Below are 21978 nucleotides of genomic sequence, written 5' to 3'. Positions count from 1 at the left end.
TTGTTTAGTGGGTAAGTCCTGTCTAACATCTTTGAGGCCCCATGGACTGTAGCCCATCAGCCTCCTCTGTCCACGGGAATTCCCAGGCAAGAATACCTGAGTGGGTTGCCATTTCCTCCTCCAGGGGATCCTCCTCACCCAGGGATTAAACTGGATTTCTCCTGCATTGCAGGCAGATTCTTTACTGCTGAGCCACCGGGGAAGCCCATAGCTTAGCCTCGCCTACATTAAACATGCTCAAACACAGTGCACTGTCCTCACGCTGTGGCTGGCTGGGGACTGAGGCTCCCTAAGATGCCCAGCATCATGAGAGAGTATCTTACCTCATATCACTAGGCTGGGAAAAGATCAAAATCCAAAATTAAAAGTACAGTTTCTACTGAACTCATATTGCTTTCAAACCATCATAAAGCTGAAAAATCCTAGCTGGACCATCATAAATGGGGACTGTCTGTATGTAGTCGGAAAAAGTCTAGAAGGGAATGTATCAATCTAGTGGGAACATGAGTTTTATTTCTTTATCTGTGTTTCCTAAAATATGCCTGTATTAATTAGGAAAAATCAGTATAAGTTTTGAAAAATCAACTAAGAAAAAACTGAAAACAGTCGAATATGTTAAACACTTTATAGGATTAGATGAAGAGGGAAGACAGAGTTCTCCTCAATTTAATCTAATTCAAAGCTAAATATATCTAGTTTCGCCAAATCACTCAGTACAAGTGTGCAATATATTGGTACATAGATTTCAGTTTTTGGATTATTCTAATTGTAATTAGGACTTGCAAGACGTAGATCTTTTTCTTTCTTACTTTAAAATGAAATAAGTTGGGTTAATTTCTCTCCAGCTCGATTTAAAACAGTAACTCCAAACTCAGTACCTTAAAAACAAAGACATTCCATTAAAATTCGTGCAGCATGCCAATGGTAAGAATACTGTGCTATTCTTTGTTAACAGTGATTACCTTCACTGAAGAAACAACTATGCCTGGAAGTAAAACTAAAATCGCAGCTAATGAGCACGATTATTAGGCCACAGAATAAAAAATCTTAAATTGCTATCAGAATCACACAAAGAAAACAGGGCTTAGGATTGATGTTTATTGATTACCAAGAAAAAAACATTCAAAATGGTATACAAAACACCAACTAAAAATACAGGGTCAAAATCCAGAGACAGTGCAATTCCTTTTGAAACCTATTCGCGTTCTACCGTAGTCCCTTCCTCTGTCGTGGCGGGTCCCCGTTGCCACTTCCCCTAGCAGATGCAGGACAACGGCTCTCCCTCCAGTGGAAGCCCTCGCAGCAGAAAACTCAGGTCTCCCAGGTGATCATGGATTCTGGTCAGCTCAATGCTCCCGCTCCTCGTCCCGCCCTCCTCCGCCCCGCCCCTCTCGGCCCCGCCCCGCCCCAGACCCGCAGCGTTCGCCGGCGTTCTTTGGACTTCTCTCACCCTGCAGCCGAGTGTGACGAGCCGGGGCCGGGAGGGGGTCTATTGCGCAAACCCAAGGCGCCGTGCGGTGGGTCGGAGAGAGGTTCTGGTTGCGCGCCCGGGACTATGAGGCGCAGCATTCGGCGGGCTCCTTCCCGGAAGCGGAAGCTCGAGGGGCGGGCCAAGGGCGGCCGGGAGTCAGCGGCGGTTAATTCCTTTTATCTTGCGGCTTTGCTTCACTCCGTTTGGACTTTTCTGAAGCTGCGAGAGATGGTCAGGTCTGGATCTCGACCGGGCCAGGTGAGGTCTGCGGACCTGAGGCGTCCACTGTCGGGGTGGAGAGGGACGGAGGTAGTCCTCGGGCCTGGAGAAGTGGAAAGCCCCCTTTGAAAAAATAAAAAGAGTGCTGCCGCGTTAAAAAATGCGACAGGAGACGAGGCGGAGGGTGGGTGTGCGTACCTAATCTTAACGCCCTAACACAGTTGTTCTGCCTGTAGATGTAGATTCTGTTTTAATCGTTGTGGTCCAGCTGAGCGCTGGCTTTGGTGTGGTCTCCGGGTTCGAGTCCAGCCTCAGCCGCTGGGTGCGTGACTTAACCTCTCGGAGCCTCAAGACGTTGTTGCATCAACTCCAGGTTCCCAGCTTTTCCAACAAGTGCTGCTATTAGCTGGTTTTCCGTCACAGTTGCTGGTATTTTACTGGTTTTTAAAAAAGTCTCCCAAGTAGTGTCCCTGTATTTAGCCTCATCCTTCTCAAATGCACACCCCTCATCAATTCTCTGCTAAAAATCCAACTCTGGAACTTTTTTTTTTTTCCCCCAAGATAAACATCCCAGTTCTTTGACCTGTCAACAGCCATTTTTCGACGTGGCTAGTGCATTCCCTACCAGCCCCCACCTCCATCCCAGGAATATCCAGCGCTCTTCAGCTATTTCTTCCAGTGCCCTGAGTCCCCGTGTTCTTTCAGGCTTCTGTGCCTTTGCCTTTTGTTCTGCCGAGAATGATGGCCTTCTCTCCCTGAAATCTCCAGTTTTCATCTCCTGTCCCTTCAGCTCAAGTACTGCTTCTAGAAGCCTTGTCTGGCCCTGTCAACATTTACATTGGGTGCCCTCAGCTCCCGTTTTGTGCCCTTACTAAAATCCAGGCTAGAGATATTGCTCATCTTCCTATGCTACTAAGCCGTTTATCTCTGTCTTTTCAGGTAATCAATCAGTCAACCAATAGGAATCAATCAAGCCTTACACAGACCCTCTACTTAGAGTGATCTTACGCCTCCTTAAGTGTACTACCCTTCTTTGCCCTTTCATTTTTGCTCTTCCTTTATTTATCAACTCACTTTTAATGCTGTCTCCCCTATTAATGTGAATCTTACACTTTTCCCCAAGGCTTGGCTCAAGACTTTCTTCATGAATGCTTCCAGACCAGTCCCACCCTTATAGTTCTTTCTTTTATGTTGAATGAACTCAGACTTGGTGCAGTCAGCAAGGGGGAAAACATGGTTTTTGTAGTCATAGTCACCTACCAATTCAGGTTCCAGTTCTGCCGCTACTGTCATAGTGATAGTAAGCAAAGTACTTTTTACTTCTCTGAGATTTCTTTTTCTTATCTACAAAGTAGGTGTAATATCCTGCCTTAAAGAATTGAGGAGATTAAATGAGAGAACCTGGTAAAACATCTATTTCACACTTGGCATAAATTGTGCAACACAACATAGTCCCCTTAAAAACAGTTTATTACTGTCAATAATCACAGCTAACATTTGGGTAGCACTTATGTGACAGGTATTATTCTGTGTGCTTTTACATATGCTGCTGCTGCTCCTAAGTTGCTTCAGTTGTGTCCGACTCTGTGCGACCCCATAGACGGCAGCCCACCAGGCTCCTCCCTCCCTGGGATTCTCCAGACAAGAATACTGGAGTGGGTTGCTATTTCCTTGTCCAGTGCATGAAAGTGAAAAGTGAAAGTGAAGTTGCTCAGTCATGTCCAACTGTTCGTAACCTAATGGACTGTAGCCTACCAAGCTCCTGTTTCCATGGGATTTTCCAGGCAAGAGTATTGGAGTGGGTTGCCATTTATTCTCATTTAATCTTCACAATAGGCTTAGGAAGTAGATAATAATCCTCATTTTATAGATGAGGAAGTTGAGGGATGCAGAGTTCAGATAACTTCTCTAGTTATGCAGCTGGTTAGCAGTGGAGACAGGCTTTAGACCTGTCTAAAGCCTGACATAGTTGGTGCTGGAGTGCATTTAAACATCTGTTCTTAGGTGTATGACTCTGAACAAGCCACCTTTCTGAAATGTAGGGTCCTACCTCACAGAAATAATAACTAACAGGGTCTTGATTAAGTGGAAATGAAAGGCTTTGAACACTAAATTATTCCACAAATATAATTTTATCTTGCACTTGTTGGTAGGAGATACAGCTCCTAAGAGGTACTTATGTTTTTCTCAAATAATAAAGTAAAAGTTTCTTGCTAATACTTAGTGGAAGTAAATGTGGGATAAAACAAACATTCTCTTATATATTGCCATTTGGGGCACTTGTTTTGAAAAGTGGTTTTGCAGTTTGTATCTAGGGGCACTAAAGGCATTAAACAATGAATAACTTATCAAATAATTAAGCTTTCAATCCTGAATATGAAAAGATATTTCCAGTATATGAAACGATTTATTTCAGATTTGTATTTTAACTGAAAAATTTGAAGCACTCCAAGGGCACATTACTTCCATTTAAGGAAATAGTATACAACTGTTAAAAAATTTTGAACTTTTTTAATATGGAAAAAGATTTGAAAGTAAAAACACAACACTCAAAATTGCAGCTGTCTAGTCATGATGACTAAATAATCCATATGAAGCCTCAGTAGCAAAGAGCACAGCTAGTGCCTAGATCTTGGTTTCTATTAATAAATACTGTTGTCCTCGGGAAGGAATCACTACTTTTTGGGGAAATGGTCAACTCTAGGGTTGGGGCCTGGATATATCAAAGTAAAAAGCTGCACAGCTTTTCACAACACTGAAAAGTCAACTTATGGGATGAGGAAAAATATTTAAAACTACATATCTGATAAAAGGTTCATAATCATAATATACAAGGAACTCCTACATTTCAGTAGCATACATAGGCAAGGGACTTGAATAGGCATTTCTCCAAAGAAGACATATAGATGGTCAGCAAGTATATGGAAAGATGCTCAATATCACTGATCAGGGGAATGCAAATCGAAGCCACAGCGAGATATCACCTCACACCTGTTGGGATGGCTATCATAAAAACAAAACCAATCCAGAAGATAACAAGTGTTGATGAGGATATGGAGAAATTTGAACCCTTGTACACTGTTCATGGGAATGTCAGGGTGCATCTGTTATGAAAAATCATGAAATTTCCTCCAAAATTAAAAGTAGAATTGTTATGTGATCCAGCATTCTCACTTTGGTTGTTTATCCAGGAGAGTTAAAAATAGGATCTTAAGAGATATTTTCACTCACATGTTTATTATAACATTCACAATAGCTAAGATGTGATAACAACCTAAATGTCCATTTATGGATTAGTGGATACACAGTGGAATATTATTCAGCCTTTAAAAAGGAAGGAAATCATGCTATATGCAACATGAATGGATCTTGAGGATACTTTGCTAAGTGAAATAAGCCACTTCAGTTCAGTTCAGTCACTCAGTCGTGTCCAGCTCTTTGTGACCCCATGAACTGCAGCATGCCAGGCCTCCCTGTCCATCACCAACTGCTGGAGTCTACCCAAACCCATGTCCATTGAGTCGGTGATGCCGTCCAACCATCTCATCCTCTGTCATCCCTTCTCCTCAATCTTTCCCAGCATCAGGGTCTTTTCAAATGAGTCAGCTCTTTGCATCAGGTGGCCAACATATTGGAGTTTCAGCTTCAACATCAGTCCTTCCAATGAACACCCAGGACTGATCTCCTTTAGGATGGACTGGTTGGATCTCCTTGCAGTCCAAGGGACTCTCAAGAGTCTTCTCCAACACCACAGTTCAAAAGCATCAATTCTTCAGCTCTCAGCTTTCTTTATAGTCCAACTCACATCCATACAAGACTACTGGAAAAACCATAGCCTTGACTAGATGGACCTTTGTTGACAAAGTAATGTCACTGCTTTTTAAAATGCTGTCTAGGTTGGTCATAACTTTCCTTCCAAGGAGTAAGTGTCTTTTAATTTCATGGCTGCAATCACCATCTGCAGTGATTTGGGAGCCAAGAAAAATAAAGTCAGCCACTGTTTCCCCATCTATTTGCCATGAAGTGATGGGACCAGATGTCATGATCTTAGTTTTCTGAATGTTGAGCTTTAAGCCAACTTTTTCACTCTCTTTCACTTTCATCAAGAGGCTCTTTAGTTCTTCTTCACTTTCTGCCATAAGGGTGGTGTCATCTGCATCATTCCGCTTATATGAGGTATCTAAAATAGCTAGACTCATAGAAACAGTAAGTAGGGTGGTTGTTGCCAGGGGCTGGAGGGAGAGAAATGGAGAGATGCTATTCAGTGGGCATTAAGTTTTAGTTATGTACAATGAATAAGCTCTGTTAGATTTATGAGATAGATCTAAGAGATCTGCTGTAAACATGTGGAATTGAAGTGAAAGTGAAGTCACTCAGTCATGTCTGACTCTTCAACCCCATGGTATGTAACCTGCCAGGCTCCTCCATCCGTGGGATTTTCCAGGCAAGAATACTGGAGTGGGTTGCCATTTCCTTCTCCAGGCAGTCTTAATCCAGGAATGGAACCTGGGTCTCCCACACTGAGAGCAGACTCTTTACTGTCTGAGCCACCAGGGAATCCCATAAACATCATACTACAGTTAACAATTGATGTACACTTAAAATTTGTTGAGGGTAGATTTCATGTTACCACAATGGGGAGAAAAAAAAAAGCCGGGAGGGGGGGCAGGTGGGGTGGGACCTGGAGATCTTTACTGTAAGGAATGGCTCAAAAATAATGGTGACGTGTTGAAATGATACAGGGACTGGTTTGAAAAGACTCCTACTGGTAGACTCTGGGACAGTTTGAGCATTAATATAAATAATGATAATCATCAGAACCCATTAAATAAACTAGGAATCAATGAGTCCATACTAGTGAACAAAGAAGTACTTCAGTGAAGTACTTCACTAAGGTTGAATGCCAGTTAATAAATCTAGAATGAATGATGTAAGTTAGAAAAATCACTATTTGACAAATGATTAAGGCAAGAATCCTCAATGAATGCTACTCGATGAAAGTTTGATGAATAGGATGTCTGCATAATCTTCAAGTATCTCCCCACAAAATGCTTAATATTTACAAAGGTAAAAATAGTAACCTGGTGAAAAATCTGGCAGGCACCACCTTAAATAATCAAACTTTACATCCCTAGTAATGGGACAGACTAACATATGCCTGCTCATACGGTATTGAGATAAATACAACATCCCTTTTGTGGTATTCCTGCCAAAAAAGCACAACCTGAATCTAATCAAGGGGAAGCAGACAAGTCTAAATGCTTACCAGAGGGACATTCTACCAAAGTAACTGCTCATATTCTTTGAATATGTCAAGGCTGTAAAAGACAATGAATGACACCTCTAGGAACTGTTCCCGAGTAAAGGAGACAAAAGAGAAACGACAGCTTAAAATGCTTCGTATGATCCTGGATTTATGGGATAAGGGCCATAATTTTTTTTTTAATGTAAAGGACAGTATTTTGATAATTGGCAAAATGTGAATAAGATCTGTAGATTAGATTATAGTATGGTTTCACTGTTAATTTCCTGATTTTGATAATTTGGTTTTATGAGAGAGTGACCTTGTCCTTAGGAAATATTTAGGAGTAAATAAATATAAAGAAGTATCATGTCTGTAACATAATCTGAAATGGTTCACACAAAAAGTAATACTATACATTTTTGAAAGGGAGAAGATGGCAGATATAGTAAATGTCAGCAGTTGCGGAATCTTGGTAGCATTATACCGTTCTTTGTACTATTATTTCAAAATAAAGAATACAAAATACATTTGAAGGGAATCTGCTAATATCACAGTGTTGCAGCATGCTTTATTCTGGTTAATTTTCTTTACCTGATTTTGTAATATGACCTAATGTGTGTGTGTATGTGTTTCGGTGAAATGCTTTATATAATCTTTCAATTATGCCATCATGCCATACATTTATCTCGACAGTATACTTTTTAAATTCTGACAGATAATTATTGTGGTAGTTGTTTTTAGACTTAGCATGATGGTTTGGTTTTTTTATTATGGTCCTGGACAGGACACCAACATAGATACTGTGAAAGGAAAGCCCCTTAGGGTCTAGTAGAGTTGTGTTACATGGCATCTTATTTCTGCCAATGTTGGTTCTTGCTGCTGCTTTTTGACTCCCTCATATTCTAAGTTATCTTAAGGAGAAGTGAAACTTTATAATTCCAGAAAGTTTAATAGTAATTGCTCAAAGGTATCTTGAGATGAAATATGTAAACATGTCAAGAAAAATCCTAAGTGTAACTGCTAACAGTGACTACACCTAAAGGGTAAAATGAGGGAGTGAGTAGGAAATTTAACCATGTCTTTCAAAAATTATATTTTGAATAGATATTATATTTAAATAATGTAAAATTATTAATATATAAAAACGTATACCATGGAAAGTCTCCCTTGTTCTGTCCCCCAGATTCTGAGTTTCCCTCCCCAGAGGCAAGCACAGTTAACTTGCTTCTTGTGTAACTCCCAGCGTATTGGATGCGTGTAGAAGCAAATGAGTATAGTTTTCACGGGCTGGTCTTGTCGGGCATTCCAAAGAATGTGGAAAAATAGAATCAAATCATCTGCCCTATGTCTTGAGTTAATGTAGTTTGAAGACCTAGGGGAAGTAGAATATTTTGAGGGATTGAGTATAGTCCAGACTTACTATAGTAGATACTTCTGGTTAAAGTAAAATTTCAACTTCAGTCTTCAACTTACATAGACTTAAGGAACAAATCTATGTGTTGCTTGCTTGACATTTTATATAAAAAAAAAAATTTATGAGTTCAGTTGTAATAGTGGATTTTATTAAAATTAATAACATAGTACATATATAAAATGGAGTATTATTCAACCTTAACAAGAAGGAAATTTTGCACATGCTGCAACATGGATACTATGAAGATACTGTGCTAAGCAAAGTAAGCCAGTCACAAAAGGACAAATACTATCTGGTTCCATTTATATGAGATTCCTACAACAGTGAGACCAAAAGTAGAAGGGTGGTTACACCAGGTACTTAGGAGAGGATTAGAGATTAATGATTAATGGGTACAGAATTTCAGTTTGGGAAGAGGACAAAGTTCTGGAGATGGGCTGTAGTGATGGCTGTTCAACTGTGAATGTGTTTAATGCCACAGAGCCGTATACTTCAGAATGGTTTATTTTATGTTATGTATGTTTTACCAAGTGAAACAAAAGGAAACAATAACATTTTAGGTTTTGTCAGAACAGTATACTGAGAATGTGATAGAAAAATATTTGTATATCTCCTATAATATAATGCATCATGTCATAGGTAATACCTTCGGGAAAGCACACTGGACCTGCTAAATTAACAAATGGAAAGAAAGGGTAAGTACTTAAGAAAGTGTCCAACTTCAGGAATTCTCAGGAGATTTTCAAGTCTATGGGATGGACTAAATTTTTCCTACCCCAGAGAACTAAGTGAGGGTCTCTACTTTCACAAAACTCTGGGGAGAAACCTTTCATATCTCTACCCATGTTGATCATCTTAGTCTTTACAACCTTCATAAAGTCCTGCATAAATCCATCTTTTACATGGTTGGACAAGCTTTCTTATCCAACCTTTGGTGGAAAGCAAGTGTCTTTTTAGAATGTATTTTGGGAAAATATTATATTATTTGTAATTATATTTGTATTATATGTAAATGTATTAACAAACTTGTTTTCTAGGACCAATTTGAGAAAGATACCCCGTTTTAATGCAGATTCTGGCTATCCCACTCACTCTGATTCAGAAAGTCAGGTAATAGTAAACTGAATAGATACAGTGTATACTGTTTAATTAGTTTTCAGGTAAAAGCTAAGAAGTGGAAATAAAAATTCAAAGGTGAAGTATTAATTGTCCTGACAAAGAATGAAGACTTTTTTTCTTTAAAACATGTCTTCTACCAATAATAAATTGCTCCTAAATAAGGAAATTTTAAAATTACAGAATTTTTTTTAGGCACTAAAATTTTATGTACAATTTCTATGTGACTTTCTCCTTACAGACTGAAACTGTACAGGGGCTTGATGGCTGTGCATCTTTGCTGCGGGACATTTTGAGAAATGAAGATTCAGGTTTTTTTTTTAAATGCTTCTTTGCTGATCACCTTTTCTCAATTAAGTAGTTCTCTTAATGCTAATGAATTTTTGTTTTAATCATTAATAGGTTCAGAAATAACATATTCAGAAAATAGATGTAACCTTAGACCTGTAGAAACCAAAAGATACAGATCCAAAAAGAAAGGACATGAAAAACATACTGTGCCTTCTGTAGTCCGGAAGGAAATTTGTAAGTATTTTTTTCTCTTATTTATTTAAATATGATACTTAATTATGGGAGTTTTGATAGACTACTGGGGTTATGCAATTGGGCTTACATTTTAATAATACTGGTTATACAGGTGTGTGTGTGTGCTTGTGATTTCTTTTTCCCCTCTATTCAGCTTCTAATTGCTGAGTGCTTTGCCAGGAAGAAAAGTAGAAAAAAAAATGGTTAGGTTTTGTAGGAGAATAGGTTCAAACTCAGAATGATATTCACAGATTGATTGGGTTTCATATTTCATTGGGTGTTTCATATTTCATATACATTGGGTGTATATTTATTGTTTTAAAAATACTATATGTGTATACATATATTCTAAGTAGGATCTATAGCTCAATTTTTCAGCTGCACAGTTAGAAGCTATGGTAACAGGAAGGTAAAATTCCAAGTTGGGTAGTTATGTAAGGAAAAAAAGTCTGCCACTGATTGACAGTGACTGTAGCCAAGGATGGTTTACACTCACAATTAACTTGCTGACTTAAGTGGAATGATTCAGTAAGCAGTTTAGAATAAGCAAGTTTTGATTATGTTGTTCCACAGAGGCCTATGGAACATGGTAGCCCAAAATAGAGATGAAAAAGTCCATAATGGGATTTCAGAGCATCAAGAATGGAACCAGCTAGTTCACAGTTCACGTGGGCCAAAAATGTTAGTACAGCAGAGTACAGTAAGATTTAGCTTAGGTAAGGGGTTTGAGTCATGTACAGCACTAGTTCTGGGTACTAGACATCAGGATTCAGGCAAAGAGGCTGAAATTCAGATGGTCTTGAGTCAGAACCAAGGCCGAGAAAACAACTTCCTAACCTATCTTGGAGGCCAGTTGCGTTTAGCCTTGTATTGTCTTGACCTGTGCCACTTAAGATGGCAGTCTCAAGCCACATGTGACTGCGGAGCATTCCAAGTATGGCTAGTACAACTAGGGAACTCAGTTGTAAATGTTATTTAATTTTAATTAATTTACATTTGAAAGCTGGTACTTGACCTAGTTATTAGGAAACTTTTAAAGTATGTTTGAAATAACTTGGTAAATGAATCGACTTTTTTCAACTGTAAAGTTTATTAAACCTAAATACAGATCAAGGATTTCTGATAAAAATTTACCATCCGGATTGAGATGTGCTTTATAGTAAAAATACACAGTATGCTTAGAATATTTAATGCAAAAAAATAAAATATCTCAGTGATTAATGTTAATCACATATTGTAACGTTAATATTTTGGCTGTATTGATTTGAATAAAACATTATAGTAATTAATGTTGCCTATTTTAATTTTTTTAATGTAGTTCTTGGAAAATTTTAAATTGCTTATATGATTTACATTATATTTCAGTGGGACAATATTAGTCTAATCCAGGGTGAGCATACTACAGCCAGTTTTGTTTTATTATAATGTTTAGTTATTTTGTAAATGAAGCTTTATCAGAGCACAGTCATGCTAATTCATTTTTGTTTATGTATTTTCTATGGTTACTTTCGTGTTATAGGAGCAGAGTTCAGTAGTTGTGAAAGAGACCATCTGGCCTGTTTAAAGCATAATATGTTTATTCTCTAGCCTTTTAAGAACAAGTGTGCTTACCCCTGGTCTAACTCTTAAAGTAGAAACCTATTTTGGAGGACCGATGGACAAAGAAATGAGTGGTAGTACATGGTCAGCGATGGTGCCATGGTAGCAACTTGTTGGATCCTAACTTAACTATTTGTTCAGAGTTCCCACAGAGTTCAGTCGATAAGTCATGTCTGACTCTGCGAGCCCATGGACTTCCAGACTTGTCCTTCCTTCACTATCTCCCAGAGTTTACTCAAACTCATGTCCATTGAGTCAGTGATGCTGTCCAACCATCTCATCCTCTGTCACCCTCTTCTCCTTCTGCCCTCAATCTTTCCCAGCATCAGCGTCTTTTCCAGTAAGTCGGCTTTTTGCATCAGGTGGCCAAAGTATTGGAGCTTCAGCATCAGCCCCTCCAATGAATATTCAGGGTTGATTTCCTTTAGAATTGACTGGCAAGAAAGAATAGATGGCAACACCCAAATTAAGATAGGGGTTTTATTTATGAAGAAACTCATTATAAACTCATTAGGATATAAGGAAACCACAAGGGATTCTGCTAGCCCAGTGCTAGCAGCATGAACAGAACTGTTAATATCCCTAGGTCTTAAGGGATGAGGTGAGGAAGAGGTTACTGGGATTCAGCTAGAGATATTGTTCTGTTAGAGTAGGCCACCTTGAGAGGATCAGTGAGCTTTAAGGGACAAAGCCAGCCCAAGGTGGCCTCATAGAGAGGAGTTTGAAATACCTTGAATGCATGCCTTTTCCTGTCTTTGATAATGCCACAATTCCCATTGGATTGGACCCAACTGGAACCCTGTTGATGTATATCTAGTCAGGGATCTGATTTTCATTCTTACAAGCTAATGAATTATCCTTACTATGTCATGCATGTTGACAGGAGACACAAGACTCTTGGGTCAGAGACAAAGGTGCTGTGCTCATAGCACAGCTCGCAGCATGCACATTAGCATATTTGTGCTGGTTCTGCCTCACTGCCAACTGCCAGTGGGATGATACGATGGACCCACGGGGAAACTGCACATGCTGAAGAGCACTGAGCTTGGGGAATTCATTGCTTTGGTGGTAAGCAGTTAGAAAGCCTATACTTGACTGACGGAAAAACATCACCTTATCCCTCAACGTTGCTCAGTATAAACACAGCCCTGAAAAATGTCCCAGGTACAGAGCTTAGCTCAAAGCCTTACTTTTTCTTTGGTAAACCCAGCAAGACATGTAGGAGCACAAGAGACCCATAAAGGAATGTCTCTTAATAATGTAATCCATACAGAGTAGCATCCCAGAGAGAGCAGAGCAGAGTGGAGATGGGTAGAAGGTGGGTTTGGTGAAGCAAAAGAGAGAGATCTGGCATTCTTAGTCCCTAGCATTAAATTCTTATTTGGATTAGAGTCAGACCAGCAGTTCTGGCCTGTTATCAGTATATAATATTCTTATTGTCCTTTCCCCTACACTGTCATCATCAGAAGTTAGGACCTACTTGCCAAAGGACAATCTCCATTAGGGTTATAGTATAAGAAGTGGTTCTCATTGACCAAGGTTTATTCTTTGGAAGCAGAAACCTCTTTCCCTTTGGTTAAATTACTTCATCTTTCTTTGATTTATCACTGTAGCACTATCTAGAAAGGATATTTTTTTTTCTTTTTTTGTAGTTAACAGCTGTTAGCCAGTACAAGGTTTTTGCTCTGTTAATCACAGTGCCTAAAATACACAAAAGCTGGGACTTCTTTGGTGGTCCAGTGGTTAAGACTCTACACTTCCAATGCAGAGGGCACAGTCTGATGCCTGGTCGGAGAACTAAGATCCCACATGCCACTGGATATGGCCAGAAGATTTTTTTTTAATAAAATAAATAAAAATGCCCTTTATCTAAAAAGCACAGTTTCTGACAACTCACCAATTTAACATTTAAAAAAAAATAGGCAAAACTGCATTTCCTTCCTTTTTCATCTCTCCACAAGTGAGATAGTCCTAATTAGAACTTTAGGAATTTATTATAGCATGTTAACTAGTATCTACATATCATTTTAACTTTAACATATGTTATCTTACTATTTTGTGTTACTGTCTTCTGGGGCGTGGGCTCCTTATGTATTTTCTGTCTGGGACCTGCCAGATCACTGGGTGTCTGTGGAGTCACACCCACCCACCCTGTTGTTTACTCAGAGGAATGAGGCAGAAAGGCAGTTCCAAAAATGCATTGAGAGCTTACCCAAGAGTGCACCTGACATTTAAAAGAAAAAAAAAAAAAAAAACATTTTTTAATAAGCAGCTACTTAGTTTTGATAACTGTATTGAATGCTGTGGTCACATGCTCCTACCTTCAGTATCATATATATATTTCTGCCCTCATCTTGGAGAAATAAACCACTACAGGCAGAATATTTTTAGCATTGATTGCCCCCATCAAGGCCAAGTGTTCTCCATATTTCAAATTATAATAGGCATCCAGCAATGCCTATCTGCAGTAGGTGTTTATTCCATATTTGGGTGGCAGGAATTATCTAGAAATTGTACATCCACTTAATGGTTTTTAACTTGTCTTGGATAAATTGTTTTAAGATTTTTGTGTCTTAAATACAGATTAGAGTTTCACATAGATTGAGTTAATGGAGCAGTTAAGTAAGACATGTTAATTCTAAAGCTTTGAATTTTAAGAAGTATTTGAAGTTTATTAATTTATGTTGGGTGATGGCATCTGCTGGCAAAGGCAAAATATTGTAGCTTAACTTAATCAGAGATTAAGACAGAATGTGGTCCACTGGAGAAGGGAATAGCAAACCACTTCAGTATTCTTGCCTTGAGAACCCCATGAACAGTAGGAAAAGGCAAAATGATAGGATACTGAAAAGGGAACTCCCCGGGTCGGTAGGGGCCCAATATGCTACTGGAGATCAGTGGAGAAATAACTCCAAAAAGAATGAAGGGATGGAGCCAAAGCAAAAACAATACCCAGTTGTGGATGTGACTGGTGATAGGAGCAAGGTCCGATGCTGTAAAGAGCAATATTGCATAGGAACCTGGAATGTCAGGTCCATGAATCAAGGCAAATTGGAAGTGGTCAAACAGGAGGTGGCAAGAGTGAACATTGACATTCTAGGAATCAGCGAACTAAAATGGACTGGAATGGGTGAATTTAACGCAGATGACCATTATATCTACTACTGTGGGCAGGAATCCCTCAGAAGAAATGGAGTAGCCATCATGGTCAACAAAAGAGTCCGAAATGCAGTACTTGGATGCAATCTCAAAAACGACAGAATGATCTCTATTCATTTCCAAGGCAAACCATTCAATATCATGGTAATCCAAGCCTATGTCCCAACCAGTAATGCTAAAGAAGCTGAAGTTCAATGGTTCTATGAAGACCTACAAGACCTTTTAGAACTAACACCCAAAAAAGATGTCCTTTCATTATAGGGGACTGGAATGCAAAAGTAGGAAGTCAAGAAACACCTGGAGTAACAGGCAAATTGGGCCTTGGAGTACAGAATGAAGCAGGGCAAAGGCTAATAGAGTTTTGCCAAGAGAACGTACTGGTCATAGCAAACACCCTCTTCCAACAACACAAGAGAAGACTCTACACATGGACATCACCAGAGGGTCAACACCGAAATCAGATTGATTATATTGTTTGCAGCCAAAAATGGAGAAGCTCTATACAGTCAGCAAAAACAAGACCAGGAGCTGACTGTGGCTCAGATCATGAACACCTTATTGCCAAATTCAGACTTAAATTGAAGAAAGTAGGGAAAACCACTAGACCATTCAGGTATGACCTAAATCAAATCCCTTATGATTATACAGTGGAAGTGAGAAATAGATTTAAGGGCCTACATCTGATAGCTAGAGTGCCTGATGAACTATGGAATGAGGTTCGTGACATTGTACAGGAGACAGGGATCAAGACCATTCCCATGGAAAAGATATGCAGAAAAAGCAAAATGGCTGTCTGGGGAGGCCTTATAAATAGCTGTGAAAAGAAGAGAAGTGAAAAGCAAAGGAAAAAAGGAAAGATATAAGCATCTGAATGCAGAGTTTCAAAGAATAGCAAGAAGAGATAAGAAAGCCTTCCTCAGAGATCAATGCAAAGAAATAGAGGAAAACAACAGAATGGGAAAGACTAGAGATCTCTTCAAGAAAATTAGAGACACCAAAGGAACATTTCATGCAAAGATGGGCTCGATAAAGGACAGAAATGGTATGGACCTAACAGAAGCAGAAGATATTAAGAAGAGGTGACAAGAATACACAGAAGAACGGTACAAAAAAGAGCTTCACGACCCAGATAATCCCGATGGTGTGATCACTGACCTAAAGCCAGACATCCTGGAATGTGAAGTCAAGTGGGCCTTAGAAAGCATCACTACAAACAAAGCTAGTGGAGGTGATGGAATTCCAGTTGAGCTATTCCAAATCCTGAAAGATGATGCTGTGAAAGTGATGCACTCAATATGCCAGCAAATTTGGAAAATTCAGCCGTGGCCACAGGACTGGAAAAGGTCAGTTTTCATTCCAATCCCCAAGAAAGGCAATGCCAAAGAATGCTCAAACTGCCACACAATTGCACTCATCTCACATGCTAGTAAAGTAATGCTCAAAATTCTCCAAGCCAGGCTTCAGCAATATGTGAACCGTGAACTTCCAGATGTTCAAGCTGGTTTTAGAAAAGGCAGAGGAACCAGAGATCAAATTGCCAACATCCGCTGGATCATGGAAAAAGCAAGAGAGTTCCAGAAAAACATCTATTTCTGCTTTATTGACTATGCCAAAGCCTTTCACTGTGTGGATCACAAGAAACTGTGGAAAATTCTGAAAAAGATGGGAATACCAGACCACCTGACCTGCCTCTTGAGAAACCTGTATGCAGGTCAGGAAGCAACAGTTAGAACTGGACATGGAACAACAGACTGGTTCCAAATAGGCAAAGGAGTACATCAAGGCTGTATATTGTCACCCTGCTTATTTAACTTATATGCAGAGTACATCATGAGAAATGCTGGGCTGTAAGAAGCACAAGCTGGAATCAAGATTGCCGGGAGAAATATCAATAACCTCAGATATGCAGATGATACCACCCTTATGGCAGAAAATGAAGAGGAACTAAAAAGGCTATTGATGAAAGTGAAAGAGGAGAGTGAAAAAGTTGGCTTAAAGCTCAACATTCAGAAAATGAAGATCATGGCATCCCGTCCCATCACTTCACAGGAAATAGATGGGGAAACACTGGAAACAGTGTCAGACTTTATTTTTTTTGGGCTCCAAAATCACTGCAGATGGTGATTGCAGCCATGAAATTAAAAGACACTTACTTCTTGGAAGGAAAGTTATGACCAACCTAGACAGCATATTCAAAAGCAGAGATATTACTTTACCAACAAAGTCTGTCTAGTCAAGGCTATGGTTTTTCCAGTGGTCATGTATGGATGTGAGAGTCGGACTGTGAAGAAAGCTGAGCACCGAAGAATTGATGCTTTTGAACTGTGGTGTTGGAGAAGACTCTTGAGAGTCCCTTGGACTGCAAGGCGATCCAACCAGTCCATCCTAAGGGAGATCAGTCCTGGGTGTTGATTGGAAGGCTGATACTGAAGCTGAAACTCCAGTATTTTGGCCACCTCATGCAAAGAGTTGACTCATTGGAAAAGACCCTGCTGCTGGGAGGGATTGGGGGCTGGAGGAGAAGGGGATGACAGAGGATGAGATGCCTGGATGGCATCACTGACTCGATGGATGTGAGTTTGAGTGAACTCTGGGAGTTGGTTGATGGACAGGGAGGCCTGACGTGCTGTGATTCATGGGGTGGCAAAGAGTTGGACACGACTGAGCAACTGAACTGAACTGAATCAGAGATTGTGAAAACCATCTCTTGAAAAGAAAGTGAATGAGTGCCAATGCTTGGGACCTATGAGTATAAAATCTGAGAACTCCTCAAACCAGACATATATTATGGAGCCAAAAGAAATCCAAGAGCAGAAGAGAGACCTAGGAATTAGGAGGAAAGGAAGAACAATATTCTGGATGGCCGTGGGCTGCATGGGATCTCAGCTTTCATCATTTTAGATTCGAAGTTAAAACTATTTTAGGAGGGTACTTTTCCTTTTTATTTATTATAAATTGTATTTCCACTAAGGATTTCCTTGGTGGTCCAGTGGCTAATACTCTACACTCCCAGTGCAGCGGGACCCACCCAGGTTCTATCCCTGGTCAGGGAACTAGATCCCACATGCGACAACTGAAAAGATCTCACTTTCCAATGGCAGAAAGTAAAGAGGGGCTAAAGTGCCTCTTGATAAGAGTGAAAGAGGAGAGTGAAAAAGCTGTCTTGAAACTCAACATTGAAAAAACTAAGGTCATGGTATCTGGTCCCATCATTTCATGGCAAGTAGAAGGGGGAAATGTGGAAGTAGTAGCAGATTTTATTTTCTTGAGCTCCAAAATCACTGCAGACAATGACTGCAGCCATGAAATTAAAGACACTTGCTTCTTGGAAGGAAAGCTATGACAAACTTAGACACCCTATTAAAAAGCAGAGACATCACTTTGCTGACAAAGATCTGTATAGTCAAAGCTAGGCCTTTCCAGTAGTCATGTACAGATGTGAGAGTTGGACCATAAAGAAGGCTGAGTGCTAAAAAATTGATGCTTTTGTACCGTGGTACTGGAGAAGACTCTTGAGAGTCCTTTGGACTGAAAGTAGATCAAACCAGTGAATCCTAAAGGAAATCAACCCTGAATATTCATTGAAAGGACTGACGCTGAAGCTCCAATAATTTGGCCACCTGATGTGAAGAGCTGAGTCATTGGAAAAGAGTCAGCTGATGCTGGAAAAGATTGAAGGGAAAAGGAGAAGGAGTCAGCAGAGGATGATAGCTAGACGACTCAATGGATATGAATTTGAGCAAACTGGGAGATAGTGGAGAAAAGAGGAGTGCGGTGTGTTGCAATCCAGGAGGTTGCAAATAGTTGGACACGACTTAGGGACTCAACAACATTTCCACTCTTTTTTTTTTTTTTAAACAAATGTTTATTAACCAGTTTGTTTTAGTTCACATATTCAGAGAATGAAGAATAACTTATTGCATGTCACCTTAGAAGGGAAATGGCTAGAGATTTATTATTGATATCAGTTGGGAAGATCTATGAATATAAAATATTTATTTGGCCCTATTAAGACTTTTGATCTCTGGCTCCTCTGCCTTTTCTAAAACCAGCTTGAACATCAGGAAGTTCACGGTTCACATATTGCTGAAGCCTGGCTTGGAGAATTTTGAGCATTACTTTACTAGCGTGTGACATGAGTACAATTGTGCGATAGTTTGAGCATTCTTTGGCATTGCCTTTCTTGGGGATTGGAATGAAAACTGACCTTTTCCAGTTCTGTGGCCACTGCTGAGTTTTCCAAATTTGCTGGCATATTGAGTGCAGCACTTTCACAGCATCATCTTTCAGGATTTGAAATAGCTCAACTGGAATTCCATCACCTCCACTAGCTTTGGTCGTAGTGATGCTTTCTAAGGCCCACTTGACTTCCCATTCCAGGATGTCTGGCTCTAGGTCAGTGATCACACCATTGTGATTATCTGGGTCGTGAAGATCTTTTTTGTACAGTTCTTCTGTGTATTCTTGCCATCTCTTCTTAATATCTTCTGCTTCTATTAGGTCCATACCATTTCTGTCCTTTATCAAGCCCATCTTTGCATGAAATGTTCCTTTGGTATCTCTTGTTTTCTTGAAGAGATCCCTAGTCTTTCCCATTCTGTTGTTTTCCTCTATTTCTTTGCATTGATCACTGAAGGAGGCTTTCTTATTTCTTCTTGCTATTCTTTGGAGCTCTGCATTCAGATGTTTATATCTTTCCTTTTCTCCTTTGCTTTTCGCTTCTCTTCTTTTCACAGCTATTTGTAAGGCCTCCTCAGACAGCCATTTTGCTTTTTTGCATTTCTTTTACATGGGGATGGTCTTGATCCCTGTCTCCTGTACAATGTCACGAACCTCATTCCTTAGTTCATCAGGTACTCTATCAGATCTAGTCCCTTAAATCTATTTCTCACTTCCACTGTATAATCATAAGGGATTTGATTTAGGTCATACCTGAATGGTCTAGTGGTTTTCCCTACTTTCTTCAATTTAAGTCTGAATTTGGCAATAAGGAGTTCATGGTCTGAGCCACAGTCAGCTCCTGGTCTTGTTTTTGCTGACTGTATAGAGCTTCTCCATCTTTGGCTGCAAAGAATGTAATCAGTCTGATTTTGGTGTTGACCATCTGGTGATGTCCATGTATAGAAAAGGCAGAGGAACCAGAGATCAAATTGCCAACATCTGCTGGATCATGGAAAAAGCAAGAGAGTTCCAGAAAAGCATCTATTTCTGCTTTATTTACTATGCCAAAGCCTTTGACTGTGTGGATCACAATAAACTGTGGAAAATTCTGAAAAAGATAGGAATACCAGACCACCTGATCTGCCTCTTAAGAAATTTGTATGCAGATCAGGAAGCAACAGTTAGAACTGGACATGGAACAACAGACTGGTTCCAAATAGGCAAAGGAGTACATCAAGGCTGTATATTGTCACCCTGTTTATTTAACTTATATGCAGAGTACATCATGAGAAATGCTGGACTGGAAGAAACATAAGGTGGAATCAAGATTGCCGGGAGAAATATCAATAACCTCAGATATGCAGATGACACCACCCTTATGGCAGAAAGTGAAGAGGATCTAAAAAGCCTCTTGATGAAAGTGAAAGTGGAGAGTGAAAAAGTTGGCTTAAAGCTCAACATTCAGAAAACGAAGATCACGACATCTGGTCCCATCACTTCATGGGAAATAGATGGGGAAACAATGGAAACAGTGTCAGACTTTATTTTTCTGGGCTCCAAAATCACTACAGATGGTGACTGCAGCCATGAAATTAAAAGACGCTTACTCCTTGGAAGGAAAGTTATGACCAACCTAGATAGCATATTGAAAAGCAGAGACATTACTTTGCCAACAAAGGTCCGTCTAGTCAAGGCTATGGTTTTTCCAGTGGTCATGTATGGATGTGAGAATTGGACTGTGAAGAAGGCTGAGCGCCGAAGAATTGATGCTTTTGAACTGTGGTGTTGGAGAAGACTCTTGAGAGTCCCTTGGACTGCAAGGCGATCCAACCAGTCCATTCTGAAGGAGATCAGCCCTGGGATTTCTTTGGAAGGAATGATGCTGAAGCTGAAACTCCAGTACTTTGGCCACCTCATGCGAAGAGTTGACTCATTGGAAAAGAATCTGATGCTGGGAGGGATTGGGGGCAAGAGGAGAAGGGGACGACAGAGGATGAGATGGCTGGATGGCATCACTGACTCGATGGACGTGAGTCTGGGTGAACTCCGGGAGTTGGTGATGGACAGGGAGGCCTGGCATGCTACGATTCATGGAGTCGCAAAGAGTCAGACATGACTGAGGGACTGATCTGATCTGATCTGATCTGATTAAGACTTTGGAGCCATTTGGTAATGGCTGTAACATTTATTGAGTTCTTACTATGTGCTAGACACTGATAGTTTACATGTGCTATTTAATTTTCATAACAGTGTTATAAAACAGGTAATGCTCTTATTATCATCATTTTTTTGATGAGGAAGAAGAGTCCAAGAGAGGTTAAATAATTTGCCAAAAGTTATTCAGCTAGTAATTGTTAGAGCTCATATGCAGGCCAGGGAAGTATGTTCACAGCAATAGGTTATCACAAAGGAAAGAATAACTCAAGTCAAAATAGATGCATCCAGTATCTCCAACCATTTTCATAGTCCAATAATAATTTAGTAGTAGTTTTCTGTGTTTATTGGTTATAATATTTCATTTGCCTTTAACGTTTTGCTTTTACTTGTAGGTTTTATGCTTTTAGCAGTGTTTTTATTTTCAATAAATTGTGTATGTATTTAGGGAATTCCATACCATTTAAAAATTTTTAACTTTTCACTGTTTAAGTAAGGATTAACTTTAATAAAGCAAGTGTATAAATCTCAATAAATATTTGCATATGTGTACATCCATGTAGTTGACCACCCAGTTGAAAATAAAGAACGATTTCAGTACCCTGCCAGGCTCCTGTCTATCAGTATTCTCATTATTACCTGTCTCCTCATCCTTGAATAAACACTTTTCTGACTTCTTTCTTGATTGGATAGTTTTACTATCTTTGAACTTCATGTACACTGTGAAAATGCAGCTGTACCCTGTAGTCTTGTGTCTGACTCTCACACAGCATCATATCTGTTAACTTCATATAGGCAGTCAGAGTATATCAGTACTTTGTTCTTTTCCATTGCTATATAGTATTCCATCATATGGCTACACCACAATTCATCCACTTCTACTATTCATGACTGTTTGGGTTTTCAGTTTGGGGC

General features: G+C 39.6%; 1 protein-coding gene across 5 annotated transcripts in view; it reads left to right on the top strand.

Annotated features, from left to right (window-relative positions):
- Positions 1 to 1086: 1086 nt before the first annotated feature.
- The window catches only part of CCDC14 (coiled-coil domain containing 14), a 44688-nt gene continuing 23796 nt past the window's right edge, over positions 1087 to 21978 (top strand). The window contains exons 1-5 of one of the 5 annotated variants that reach the window (XM_044942642.1): positions 1087 to 1729; positions 8989 to 9044; positions 9387 to 9459; positions 9707 to 9776; positions 9868 to 9990. In XM_044942642.1, coding sequence (XP_044798577.1) covers positions 1331 to 1729; positions 8989 to 9044; positions 9387 to 9459; positions 9707 to 9776; positions 9868 to 9990 — 721 coding nt within the window. In that variant the 5' untranslated portion in view covers positions 1087 to 1330. Of the gene's footprint in view, positions 1730 to 8988; positions 9045 to 9386; positions 9460 to 9706; positions 9777 to 9867; positions 9991 to 12472; positions 12658 to 21978 lie in introns of all 5 variants that reach the window. The other 4 variants (XM_006078545.3, XM_025285213.2, XM_044942638.1 and 1 more) reach the window with 4 other exon arrangements.

Source organism: Bubalus bubalis, chromosome 1, assembly GCF_019923935.1.
Source record: "Bubalus bubalis isolate 160015118507 breed Murrah chromosome 1, NDDB_SH_1, whole genome shotgun sequence".
NCBI classification, from domain to species: domain Eukaryota; kingdom Metazoa; phylum Chordata; class Mammalia; order Artiodactyla; family Bovidae; genus Bubalus; species Bubalus bubalis.
Note: the sequence above shows the minus strand (reverse complement) of the source record. Positions and strands in the feature narration are given on the sequence as shown.